The sequence below is a fragment of the Antrostomus carolinensis genome, unplaced genomic scaffold, assembly GCF_000700745.2.
Source record: "Antrostomus carolinensis isolate BGI_N321 unplaced genomic scaffold, ASM70074v2 scaffold399, whole genome shotgun sequence".
NCBI classification, from domain to species: domain Eukaryota; kingdom Metazoa; phylum Chordata; class Aves; order Caprimulgiformes; family Caprimulgidae; genus Antrostomus; species Antrostomus carolinensis.
The window spans coordinates 2,384-14,629 of record NW_010337770.1 but is presented as its reverse complement, the minus strand read 5'-3'; the positions used below and the strand labels follow the sequence as shown (position 1 = coordinate 14,629).

The following is a 12,246-nucleotide window of genomic DNA, read 5'->3' as shown; positions in this document are numbered from 1 at the left end:
GAACTATTATTAGCTCCTGTTTATACTGTCATTTTTCTTATCAGTAGGAGATTATTTATACAGAGCCCAACCCAAGTGCTTCTTGTTTATCTTATTACAGACACCATTAAAAAAGTTTCTATAAAAAGCAGCTCCTGTATTTAGGACCAGCACTAATAAGTGTTATGGTAGGTTTTTGCTTCTTATCAATCATTCCTTTATTTTCAAGTCACCATTTAATACTCTGCTACTATTTTCCAATCTGCCCTCTTCTCTCAGTACACAAAGCAGCCCTGTAGAATGTCTTCCAGGCTTCATTTTCTCTGTCAGATTCATTATCTAAATGACTTGTAAAGTTTCTGGTCATTTTAGAAAGACTAAAAGAACCTAAAAAATTGGTCTTCTGCAACAAAGTGCTCCCTTCAAACCTTCAGCTCCATGTTCTTCTCTCACGTATCCTCCCTCTCCATCACTTCCCATCCCCTTGTGCTGCAGCACAGGAAAAACAAAAGGCAAAAGCCGTTTGCTCTCGCCGAGTCTGTAAATACAAGGCTGCTCCGTGTGCTCTGTGGGGTTGTGGCCGATGCAGGAATGTGTGTTCTCTAAGTGCACGCCAATTTTAGAATTAGTTGAGAAAAAGACAGACATTTTTGAATGAAATCCTAAGTGGCTTGAAGAATTAGTGAAATAAGGTAAAATGGAAGGTTCAAGGAGAAGGAGTTGCAGTAGAGGTTCTGTACCAAGGAGAGGGGGACAAATATGGTCATAAGCATCAGGGAAACGTTACACACTCTGATGAGCTCATCCAAGATCTGCAATTTGAAGACATACAAATCATAGAATCACAGAGTGGTTTGGGCTGGAAGGGACCTTCAAACTCCTCCAGTGCCACCCCCCCTGCCATCAGCAGGGACACCTTCCACTAGACCACGTTGCTCAAAGCCTCATCCAGCCTGGCCTTCAACACTTCCAGGGAGGAGCAGCCACAGCTTCTCTGGCCAACCCAGGACACTGTCTCACCACCCTCACACCAAACAATTTCTTCCTCACATCTCAGCTCCATCTCCCCTCTGACACTTTCAAGCCATCACCCCTTGTTCTCTCCCTCCCTGCCCTTGGCCAAAGTCCCTCCCCAGCCTTCCTGGAGCCCCTTCAGGTACTGGGAGGCCACTAGAAGGTCTCCCCGGAGCCTTCTCTTCTCCAGGCTGAACAGCCCCAACCCTCTCATCCTGTCCTAATAGTAGAGGTGCTCCAGCCCTTGGACCATTTGGTTTAGCTAAGTTCATCACTTCCATGTTCAATTTGGCCAACTTCAAACCCAGCCATAACTAAGAAAAGGAAGCAAAGTTTTCGGTTCGTAGCTAAAGGTGTAATATCACTCTGTTCAGTTGCACTATTACTCCTTTCCCCCCGTGCTATTCTTCCCTCCCACTGCACACACACAAATATTTAGAGCAGTAAAAAAAATTGGTAAAGATTAAGAGAAGGAAGATGACAGCATGTGTAACCAAGCCAAAGAATTCTCCTTCTGGACAAAGCCAGCCATAAATGTTTCATTGCTTTCTTGCCTCTCTTCCCAGGGCTGAAGAGATGAATGTTAAAAGCTGAGGCCACGCTATTCTGCATTTATTTCAAGCGTTAAACAAATGACTTCCAGCTGATGTAGGGTGGTAGCCCGTGGATGGGCAAGTCAAATATGCCCAACATCTGCACTGCAGCCCCCAGAAACAGCTTGCTATGTTTGTATTACAACGAACAGTGATGGAGGCTGTGAGCACACCAGCCTCTGTTTCTGATGTCTTCTTGCAGAATTTCCCCCTTTCGTGCTCTTTCACAGCCTCTTCGTTGGCCAGAACAGGGTTCCACCTCAATGTGTGATGCAATAAAGAGGACCCTGAGGCAATCACTGACGGCTGAATGCTACTCTGAAAAGTTATCACTTCACTCTTACAGTCCTACACCATCTGCTACTGACCACTCTTTGGATTTTATTTATCTATATTTCCTCTTCTTTACCAAATTATTTACAGAACAGCTTTACCAGTAAGGGTAAGTCTGTAAATACTGAGATGATACCATTTGAGCTCAGATATTCTGCAAAGCATTGCCTCTGTCTATTCAAACTGCTTTTTTAATGAACCAAAAGTGGTTTCCAAGCCTTCCTTGGGAGCCTGTTTCACAGCTGAATGGGAAGAGATGTTGGATACCTCTGAAGAAAACACAAGTCAACTAACACTCATCAGTCTTAAGACCACTCTGGAAGTGAGAGCCCCAGGACACAGGCTTTCTGCTCTGGATCTCTGTCCCGAGCTATTTTCAGTCACTCTTCACCATACTGTGCTTTTGAAAGGAAACTGATGTTTCTCCCTGGTAGTGCTGAGCTTCATCTGGTCCCTTCAAACATCTCTTTGAGATTTACTGTTTCTTTCAGATAAGCCATAACTATGTACTTAATAGTGGCACATAAGTACTACGCATCTACTTACACAAGGCTACGGGTTATATTTAACATGAACCAGCTCCCGTAGATCTTCCCACCAAGCATATGGAGGATGACACAGTTCAACTGCAAAGGGTAGTGGGAGGAAGAGACTGGTGCATCACAAGCCTTGCAGCCATCTCTGCTTGAGAAACTGCATCACACTCAAAATAACACTTTCTTTTCTTATTTGAAAGGTCCATGGAAACATTACTGGGTCAGCTGCAAAAGGATGTAGCCATTTAACCTTTGGATCTACCTGGTTTCCTGTTGATTTGGCTTGAAAACAAGATAATAACACAGTGCTGTTAGTTCAGTCTTTGGTCTGTCTCACTGATAGGCTTAAAAGAGACATCCAGTAATATTCCAGGGAGATCTTATAGCAGCCTTCCAATACCTGAAGGGGGCCTACAAGAAAGCTGGGGAAGGACTTTTCATAAGGGCAGTTAATGACAAAACAAGGGGAAGTGGGTTTAAGCTGAAAGAGGGGAGGTTTAGATGAGATATTAGGAAGAAGTTCTTCACTGTGAGGGTGGTCAGACACTGGAACAGGTTGCCCAAGGAAGTTGTCGGTGCTCCCTCCCTGGAAGTGTTGAAGGCCAGGCTGGATGAGGCTTTGAGCAACCTGGTCTAGTGGAAGGTGTCCCTGCTGCTGGCAGGGGGGTTGGAACTGGATGATCTTTAAGGTCCCTTCCAATCCAAACCATTCTATGATTCTATGATGATTCTATGATTTTCTCTGATCACTGTGTGAGAACGTTCTGGATTCCGCTCCACGTTACGCAGGAGGGTTGAGTGGGATGGGTGTGAAACTTGGACAACCCTGTATGAAGTGGATGGTGTCATTTACACACAGGAGGAACAGCCTGACAAACAAAGCAAGCTCCCAGGCTCAATGCCAACTTAATTACTCCAACAATTGAAATCCAAGAGAGTAGGTTGAGGATGGAAGGAGCAAAATGATCAGGTGGGAAGAGACTGGTCTTGACTTTCCTACAGTCTGCATGCAGGGGTATGAAGACATGCACCAAGACGCCTAGTTAATTATAATAAGATCAGTTCCTTTCACTGATACAGACTCAGATTTGGTGTGGTGTATCTGATTCAAGGACCCTGCATGCAGTGGTCTGACTGACAAAAACAAAATAAAAATGCTGGCTTGTTTTAGAAAGACTCTTTTCCTGTACTTTTTTCCCCTTTGCTTCCCCTTCCCCCTTCTCTCAAAGGGGAAGCTGGTTTGACTTGCTGGTAGATATGAAGGGTGCTATACAGAGGTTAATTCAGAGATGAGTTATTCCAGGACTGTATTCATGCACGAACTGTAGGGGAGTAACCCATTAACTACCAAAACTTCAGAGTTCAGGTAAAATTGAAGCAACTAAACATAGCATTTCATTTTTGAAGTGCTAGTGCTAACATCTGAAAAGGCTCTAACATTCCTTAGAGTTACAAAAAAATGTTAATCTCATTATTTTACAGATGAAATTGAAACCAGGGAAGGACAAGTAATTTTGCCCCAAGATCAAAGAGAAGAGTTGGAGACAGGGAAGGAATTCCTGGCTTCATGGCTCAAGCACCCATTTCTGCCTGCCTCCCTCAACTGCTGGCATGTCTGCAAATGCAGATCTCCAAGACAGATGAGTTCTTATGACATTTCAAATACTGGAAATAACATAAAACAACAACTTCCCTCCTGCTGGTTTGCCATTCCTAGTCATCAAGGGACTTTAAAAAACGATCTGTTTCAAGATCTTTATTCAAGCTTGGGTTAAATAAAATGAGTAAATGTTATAACACAGGATTGAGGTATCTGTATTTTATCATCAAATCATCATCCTAAACCATTCAGGTGCTGGAGCGTGTCCAGAGAAGGGCAACGGAGCTGGGGAAGGGTCTGGAGCACAAGTGTGCTGAGTTCCCTTGTGGCTGAGGGAACTGGGGGTGTTGAGCCTGGAGAAAAGGAGGCTGAGGGGAGACCTTGTGTCTCTGTGCAAGTCCCTTGGAGGAGGGTGGAGAGAGGTGGGGGTGGGTCTGTTCAACCAAGGCCCAAGGGACAGGACAAGAGGAAATGGGCTGAAGTTGTGGCCAGGGCAGTTGAGATGGGATGTGAGGAAGAATTTCTTTGCTGCAAGGGTTCTGAGGCATTGGAAGGGGTTGCCCAGGGCAGTGGTGGAGTCCCCATCCCTGGAGGGATTGAAGAGTCGTGTAGACATAGTGCTGAGGGACATGGGTTAGTCATAGGGGACTTGTCAGTGTTGGGTTCATGGTTGGACTCGATGATCTTAAAGGTGTTTTTGAAGCAAAACAATTCTATGGTCCTATGATATGTTACCAGCTACACTGTTCTGGACGAGTAGTGTGAGCCTGTAAAGGGGAGCTAATAGCACCACACTCCACAGAGGAGCATTAAGTCTTCATTACTCCTTGTGTAAAGCTCTGGAAACACACCCAAGGAAGAAGTGATATCACTGTAGTCTGTTCACTTGTCCTGAATGTGAAAGAGAGATCGACACAGGGCAAGAAGAGAACAACTTCTCCTTCTAGGTAAAATCTGAATTAACATGGTCATCCCCTTAACCTTAAATCTGATTCTCATTAATCGTGACTCAAAAGGTAAGTGACTGAAAAACTTCAAACTATCATAATCTGACTCCTGGATGTAGTGCTACCAGCTAGAGCTATGTCTCCTGACTATTCATGTATATTTTATAATATAGTTCAATATTATCTCTCTCTCTCTCTCTCTCTCTCTCCATACATAGAGATGCAGATACACATCTATTTGCCGCACTCAACAAACAATTTAAGAATTTTAAGGAAAATTGTTTTCATTTTCAGATAAGAACTTCAGGCTTATTATAATGCTGTAAAATAAAATCTGCTAGCACAAGCCACCAAAAAAAAATAAGAAAGAAGAAAAAAAGAAAAAGTGATTCACTGGGGAAGTTCCATGATGTGCGGGACAATGGGTCTTAAATCAAAGGCATACATTATCATGACTAAGCTGACAGATCCGCACTGCAATGCAGAAAGCCAAGCAATATTCCAACATCTGCACCGTGCACAGATAGGCAGTTAGACACACAATTTCCCAAAATGAAGAAAGGACTCTCCGAGCTCTTACCTGTTACCTGTGCAACAACTGCTTGGGAAATTCTCCGATTGGCTAGGAAGGCTTTGATTTCCTCCTTTATCACACTGCTGTCCCTCCTACCAAAACAAAACAAATACAATAAAAAACCACACAAAAAGAGGGACAGACCAAAGTGTACTTTGAAGATGCAAAAATGGCTTTATTTCCTTCATTTAGGGGACAAGGAGTGGGGAAGGCAAGCATTAGTCTAGTCAAAGTGCCTCAGCAGTGGACACTTCTTTTAACAAGTGTCACGTTTGATCAAAGTACTCTAGCAGCAGAATGGATGACTCATGTCCTATATAATTCATATTAGGTGCAGCACTGCCATATGGAATGTACAAAGTTTCATTACACAGGGATAAATAAATCTCTCATACCAGCATAAAAACCTCAAGTCATAAAAAATGAGGCACAAAAATAAAAAATAAAGGATAGCAGAGCCTGCATGGTTAGCTACACAAAGGAATATCCGTACACAAACCTTCTCCAACCTTTCAAGGAAAAGACCCAAAGGAGAAAAGATTTTGCAATCTCTATCCCCTGACTCCTACTTCCTTAGTCCACAGCTTGCACTGAATGAACAAGTGCCAGTTTTTAAAACCTTTGTATGATATTTTTTTTCCAAGGTATGCAAAGATAGCTCAGAAGGGACTAAAACTGTGCGAAAAAGTAAATAATTTGAAGGTTGCACAGGGACTGTGATATGCAGCTAATTTCAACTGCAGTAAAAACATACTTTTCCCTCCTCTTCCTCCCTCCCTGAGAAGGGCAGACAATTAAAACTAAGCTTTATTAGGTTTTTTTATTCGTTAATTTCCCTTCCCCTTCTCCCCTCCTTCACCCCAACAGTGTTCAAGGCAGATTCAAGCTTGCAAATGTAAATGCAAAATAAATGCTACGTCGTGGGTTCATCTTTATTTCTGTACCCACCACTCAGCCTCCATATGCCTGCAAATAAAAGTAGTTTCCTTTGAAATAAGCACTAAAAGCATTACCTGAGACTTATTGCACAGGAACCCAAAACTCAAAGGAATGATTAAACTTCAGCAATGGGAACTCCTGCATACTGCTACGCTCACCACCTTCCTGCATTATTCCATCATCCTCCAGCCGACAGTAAATGAGGTTGATCGGCTTTTCTTACCGCTCGTCTCTAATCCTCTCCCGTAAAAGCCACAGTTTTACTCTAAATCTCCAAACTATTTCAAGTGTATTTTCATCCTGGAGCTTATGGACCCTAGTTCTCTCATAGGTACTTCATAAATGTTGCCATTTTTTGGGGAAAAAAAGGCATTGTAACATTAAGATCAAAATTGTTTTGAGACATTTGGCCTTTCCTCTTATTTCTTTTTGCTATCAAGCCCACTGACTCTGACTTTCATCCTCAGTGGTATAATCCTCTCCTTTCATCTTTGCTATAAAAGAAGTTGCTAAAAGTAAAGGAAGGTCACTCTGGAAAAAAAAAAACAACCAACCAACCACCCAACTGGCTCTCACTGGAGACTTCTGTTTCTTCTTTATTATTTGTATTTTCCTACACCGATCTGCAGACTGTGCAAACCCCAGAGAGAGTCATCCCCTGCCACAAACTATAAAGAGAGAACATCCATGCTCTGCAGATCCCAGTGGAAAGCATTAACCAGATTCCCTACTCCCTATATGGAAGGAAATACAACTGGTATGAAGGAGTGGAGGAGGAGTCAGGGGAATGGATACTCAGTCAGAAGTCTTCTGAGTAAGAGTAGGGTGGAAAATTAGTGAGTTAATATTAACTTCAGTTTTTGGTCCAGCAAGGGAAAAAATATTTCAATAGTAAAACAGACTGTGGGATACCCACACACGGCCAGGGGTTGTCTACACAAGACTAAGAGACAGGTGAGAGGTCCTGAGATAGTTGTCATTAGGGACCTAGCAGGGGAAGAGCTGTCTAAAGCAGAACCTGCTTTCTTGGTAATACCTATCACCACTACAGAAGTCCTCCAACATGCAGATTTCTTCACTCTGACTTTTCAAACTTTTTACAAAGACTTCTACAAACCTCATCAGTTCCTCCACTTTGTCATCAATGTCCAAGTCCTCTTCAGAAGCTTCAAAACTGTATGACCTTTGAGCCAAGCTGTTTGCAAGTGGGTAGCGGGTAGGTGACATCTTCCCATTGAATGCAGACAACCTCTCGTTACTCTCCCTCCCGTTCTGATTAGTAGTGCAAGGCTGTGGGGAGGTGTCGTAACTGTTGCTCGGTGATGGGGACATCCCAGAATGCTGGGTCTGTGTTGAAGCCGTGGCTGTAGAGGAAGATGCTGGGACATTGTTGGTACTGTTGCTGTAGGAACTACCTCCGTAGCTAGACCTTCTTCCAAATTTGTCACTATGCTCTTGATCAAGACGATCCAAGGTTTCCAGCGCGTGGAGGATTTCATGTCTGGTCATTCCCGTCCGTCTCAGGCGCTGAAGCAGGTCTATCTGCTCTATGGTAAATCTTGGTTCGTCTGTGTAGTGAGACATGGTTTCCAGCAGACTAAAAACAAGGTAAAATGTAAAAAAAAAAATAATTCAGTTCAATAGTTCTCTGTGGTACATGGAAAGTACCTTATATGCAGGAAAGATCAATTCTGGTCCAAAACTTTGAGTCACACACATGATGGCCCAACAGTCCACCTCCAAACAAGCTCAGCAGGCAACATCCCATGAACGCCAGTATCACTACGTAGCACAGTAGTGATTTATTTTGAGGTGCTCAAATAGCATTTCTCTCTTCTACCAGCACTCCCTGCACCTTCCACAATAAACCTGCAGTTAGTACCCTTTTGCTTTTGATAAACCATTACAGTGGTTGCCCAGTAATTAAGGTTGTGACTTGATTTCAGACAAAATTTTACCCATTGTACCCATCAGACAGCAATCCCAGATTCCAAACCTGTTAGGTTGAGGCCAGAGCCTGAGTTTTCTCTGGAGAAGTTTTAACCAGTTATGATCTGAGATTCAGGAATCTCAACTCTTACGAATCTTAAGTGTGAAGAGTTCAAGTTGCTCTAACTTTCTGTTGCTACCTTGAAAAAAAAGAAGATAAAAACACATCTAGCAGAAATTCTACTGGCCTGTAGGACCAAAGTTGATTTGACTGAAGTCCCATTTCTGAAGTTAGTAACTTTTGAACCTGGAATGTTGTCACAGATTGCCTGCCCTAACAAGGAAAGTGCAGCACATCCAATTACTACTGAGCTTTCATTTAAAGAAATAAGTCTGCAGCCTCTTCCCCTCCAAAGGCAGGCTTCCCATGGAACTCAATCATCATGGTGGCTCATCAAAAGCATTTTTAACTCCTAAACTTCCCAAGGTGCCAGAACAATGACCATGTATTTGCTACAAAGCCCAGAAATCTACAGCCACAAAGATGATGAGGGGCCTGGAGCATCTCCCATATGAGGAGAGGCTGAGAGAGCTGGGACTGTTCAGCCTGGAGAAGAGCAACTGAGAGGGGATCTGATCAATGGCTACAAACACCTGAAATGTGGGGGCCAAATGGATGGGGTCGGGCTCTTCTTGGTGATGCCCAGTGACAGGACAAGGGGCAATGGGCACAAACTGGAACAGTGGAAGCTCCAGACAAACTGAAGGAAAAACTTCTTTCCTGTGAGGGTGCCAGAGCCCTGGGACAGGCTGCCCAGAGAGGGTGTGGAGTCTCCATCTCTGGAGATGTTCAAAACCCACCTGGACACTTTCCGGAACCTGCTTTGTCAGGGGGGTTGGACTAGATGATCTCCTGATGTCCCTTCCAACCCCCACCAGTCTGTGATTGTGTGAAATGGAACTAAAAAAATCACAATGTGCTCCCTTAATTTCTTTTTCTTCCCAAGTCTCCTCACGACAGATCCAAATGGCATACAAATGACAAGATCACCTCCTTCAGAACTCAAGATCTTGAGAAGTGATGGCAGATGGAGGGCAGACAGAACTTGGCAAAGAGATCAAGGCATTTTCCATCCTTCTTGTGAATCTTATGAGTCAAGGGTTTATTACAATTCCTGCAGGAGAGCAGGGTGAAGAGATCACTCAAACTCCAGGAGACATGACAGAGCTAATGTACAATCTCTACAAGCAAGAGCTGGCAAACAGCAGCCTCAGGAAAGTCAAGTAAGAATTCCAAGGACCCAATGAAAACCAGAAGAGGGATGATGGCTCTCACAGTTATGCTAGACCTTTCCAGAGACAGGGCTGCCTATTTCTCTCCAAAAAATTTTGAAGATCACTCCTCATTTCCATTTCTGCACTGGCACACAGAAGTCCCCAGGAGTGACTAAACTTTTTCAATTGCTGCATTTAGTCTTTGGATTTTTTTTTTCAGATACACAAATCATAGTAAACCAAGCCCAAAGGTTCTGGTGGTGTAGGAAGGGAATCAGGAGTAACACAGACCTGACCAGGTAATGGGAACAGGTCTATCCTTGAGGCACAGGGTACAGCCACATCAATACTAGTAAATTAAATAGTGCCCAGGAAAAGCCACTGTAGCATCTACACACAGTCATCTGCAGCATTATTAAATCACTGTGACTGTCTTCGGCACAGTTTTGGTCAACCAGTGCACTCCTGATCCAATCTGTAGGCTTTTTTCAAGGTTTTGCATGGAGCAGAAACCATAAACCCTCTTGTTTGGATGCAGCCACTCAGCTCAGACTACCTGGTAGTATGGATGTGGCCAAGTGGCCCTGGAGCTGAAGAACAGCACTGAGAACTGGCTTGCTTAGCAGAGCTGTAGCTAGAGTGTAGCCATACAGACGGGGTGCTCCAAAGCCAAGATGTGTGAATCCACAGAAATGGCATGTGAAGCCTGGAAAATATAGAAATGAGAAGAAGCTCCTAGAGCTCATAGAGCAACTGCTGAGTTCCCTTCATTGTTTCAACAGTGTACGTGGGAGAAGGAAGCAGGAGGACAACGCAAGGGGATGATTCCCATCCAAGAAAATGACTATGTGAGAAGATAGACGGACTAGAGGCATCTAAGTGCTTCAGTCCAACAGGAATGTGCTGTCCTCTGGACAATTGATTACTGAGAACGTACGAGCCATTTTAAATGTTAAAAGACAAACACCCAGATTATTCTACTAAAAGGAGGGCACAGCAGCCAATGCAGCAGTAGACTAGCAACTGACTGGAATCGTAACAACTCATATTTGGAAGTCGCATCTCAGACTGAGACATTCCAAGGTTGACAAGGAGCATTTGGAAACAGACACCGTGTTCTAGGTTTGACCTGTGAGCTGGGGGAGTCAGAGCTGCTCAATCCTTTTCTCCAAGCTTTATGAGAAGTATCACACTGACTTACTGACTCACGTCACAAACTCTTGGACAGCCCGAAAGCCCCTTCTGTCAGTTCTGAGTAGCATGGTTTTCAAATAGAAAATCTCTTCTCAAACATCTGGCCTTGAGATGCTTTTCAGTGGATATGTCAGCTTGCCTTTCCTTAGACATAAACCCATTTTTGTCATTTCTTACCTGTATTTCTCATGTCACCGTTTCCTGGATCATTTATCTGTCAACACCAAGCTTATGTGCTCAAGTACTTGTTGAACTGAAGGATTTAATGAACCAGAACCTCCACCCAGAATTACCTCTACTCAAAATTCCTACTTTACTGACTCTTCAATGTTTAACACCAAAACACACTTTGAGATTACCTAGTTTAATCTCCAGTTTGTCACAGACAACTGGTTAAACTAGATAACCCACAGAAACCCACAACTTTTGTCCTTATAGCTCTGGAAACTGAAAAACTCAACATTTGACAAAAGCATGACTTTCCAGATGGCTTAAAAAAGGTCAAGTAACAGAATTTACAATTTCCTGCAGCAGTTTGTTGCCCTGGCCAGTCATTCCCTTGAAAATTTGCGTGTGATCCCTAATTTGTCTAAAATGTCACAGCTGAGTTTCCAGATCTGGTCTCTCAGACCACATTAATATCCTTTAGTGAATCTTAAGTATCCTTTAGTGAGTTACTAGTGAATTACACATTGTGTTGGGATTAGGGGGGGGCTGGAGCCGTATGGTCTTGTTCACTATTATTATGCCATGTTCTTTTTCGTCACTCACAAGCCAGAACTCGGGAGCTAGAGCCAGAACTCAGGAGCTAGAGCTTTCCCAGCGATATTTAGAAGGTCCTGTGTTGGGTTTGGGGAGGTCAGTTTTGGTAGTGGGGGAAGGGGAAGCTTCGCCAAAGCTACAACAAAAGACGACCATCGACTTAAACAAAGAGAGAGCTTCTTTACCAGGAGGGAGGAGGAGGATTGGGAGGACAGAGAACCTCAGACACCCAGTTCAACCGCATGGAGTAGCAGAGGGCAAAGGAGGTCTCTGCAGCCCATGGAGGTTCAACAGTGGAGCAGAGACCCACGTGTGGGCCATGGAGGACTCCATGCTGGAGCAGAGAAGTTGAGCCTGAGGGCAAGTGTGACTGGAATTGAGACCCCGAGAGTCGCTCAATGTCAGAGCAGGGGTGGACCCCCAGACTGGGGGGGTGAGTCTGCAGCCCGTGGATATCCCCATGCTGGAGGTAGGAGCTGAGCCTGAAGAGGACCATGACTCTATGGTAAGCTCGTGTTGGAACATCTTGTTCCTGGACTTCCATGCTGGGAAGGGCGGCAGGGGTGAACTG

At 43.9% G+C, this 12,246-nt stretch overlaps 1 protein-coding gene across 1 annotated transcript in view; it reads right to left on the bottom strand.

Moving 5' to 3' along the window:
- Positions 1-8,109, bottom strand: part of HMBOX1 (homeobox containing 1) — a gene marked incomplete at its 3' end in the record, with an annotated part of 45,947 nt that extends 37,838 nt beyond the window's left edge. The window contains exons 1-2 of the mRNA XM_010175290.2: positions 7,633-8,109; positions 5,583-5,668 (exon numbers count right to left, since the gene is read on the bottom strand). Coding sequence (XP_010173592.2) covers positions 5,583-5,668; positions 7,633-8,099 — 553 coding nt within the window. The remainder of the gene's footprint in view (positions 1-5,582; positions 5,669-7,632) is intronic.
- Positions 8,110-12,246: the final 4,137 nt, after the last annotated feature.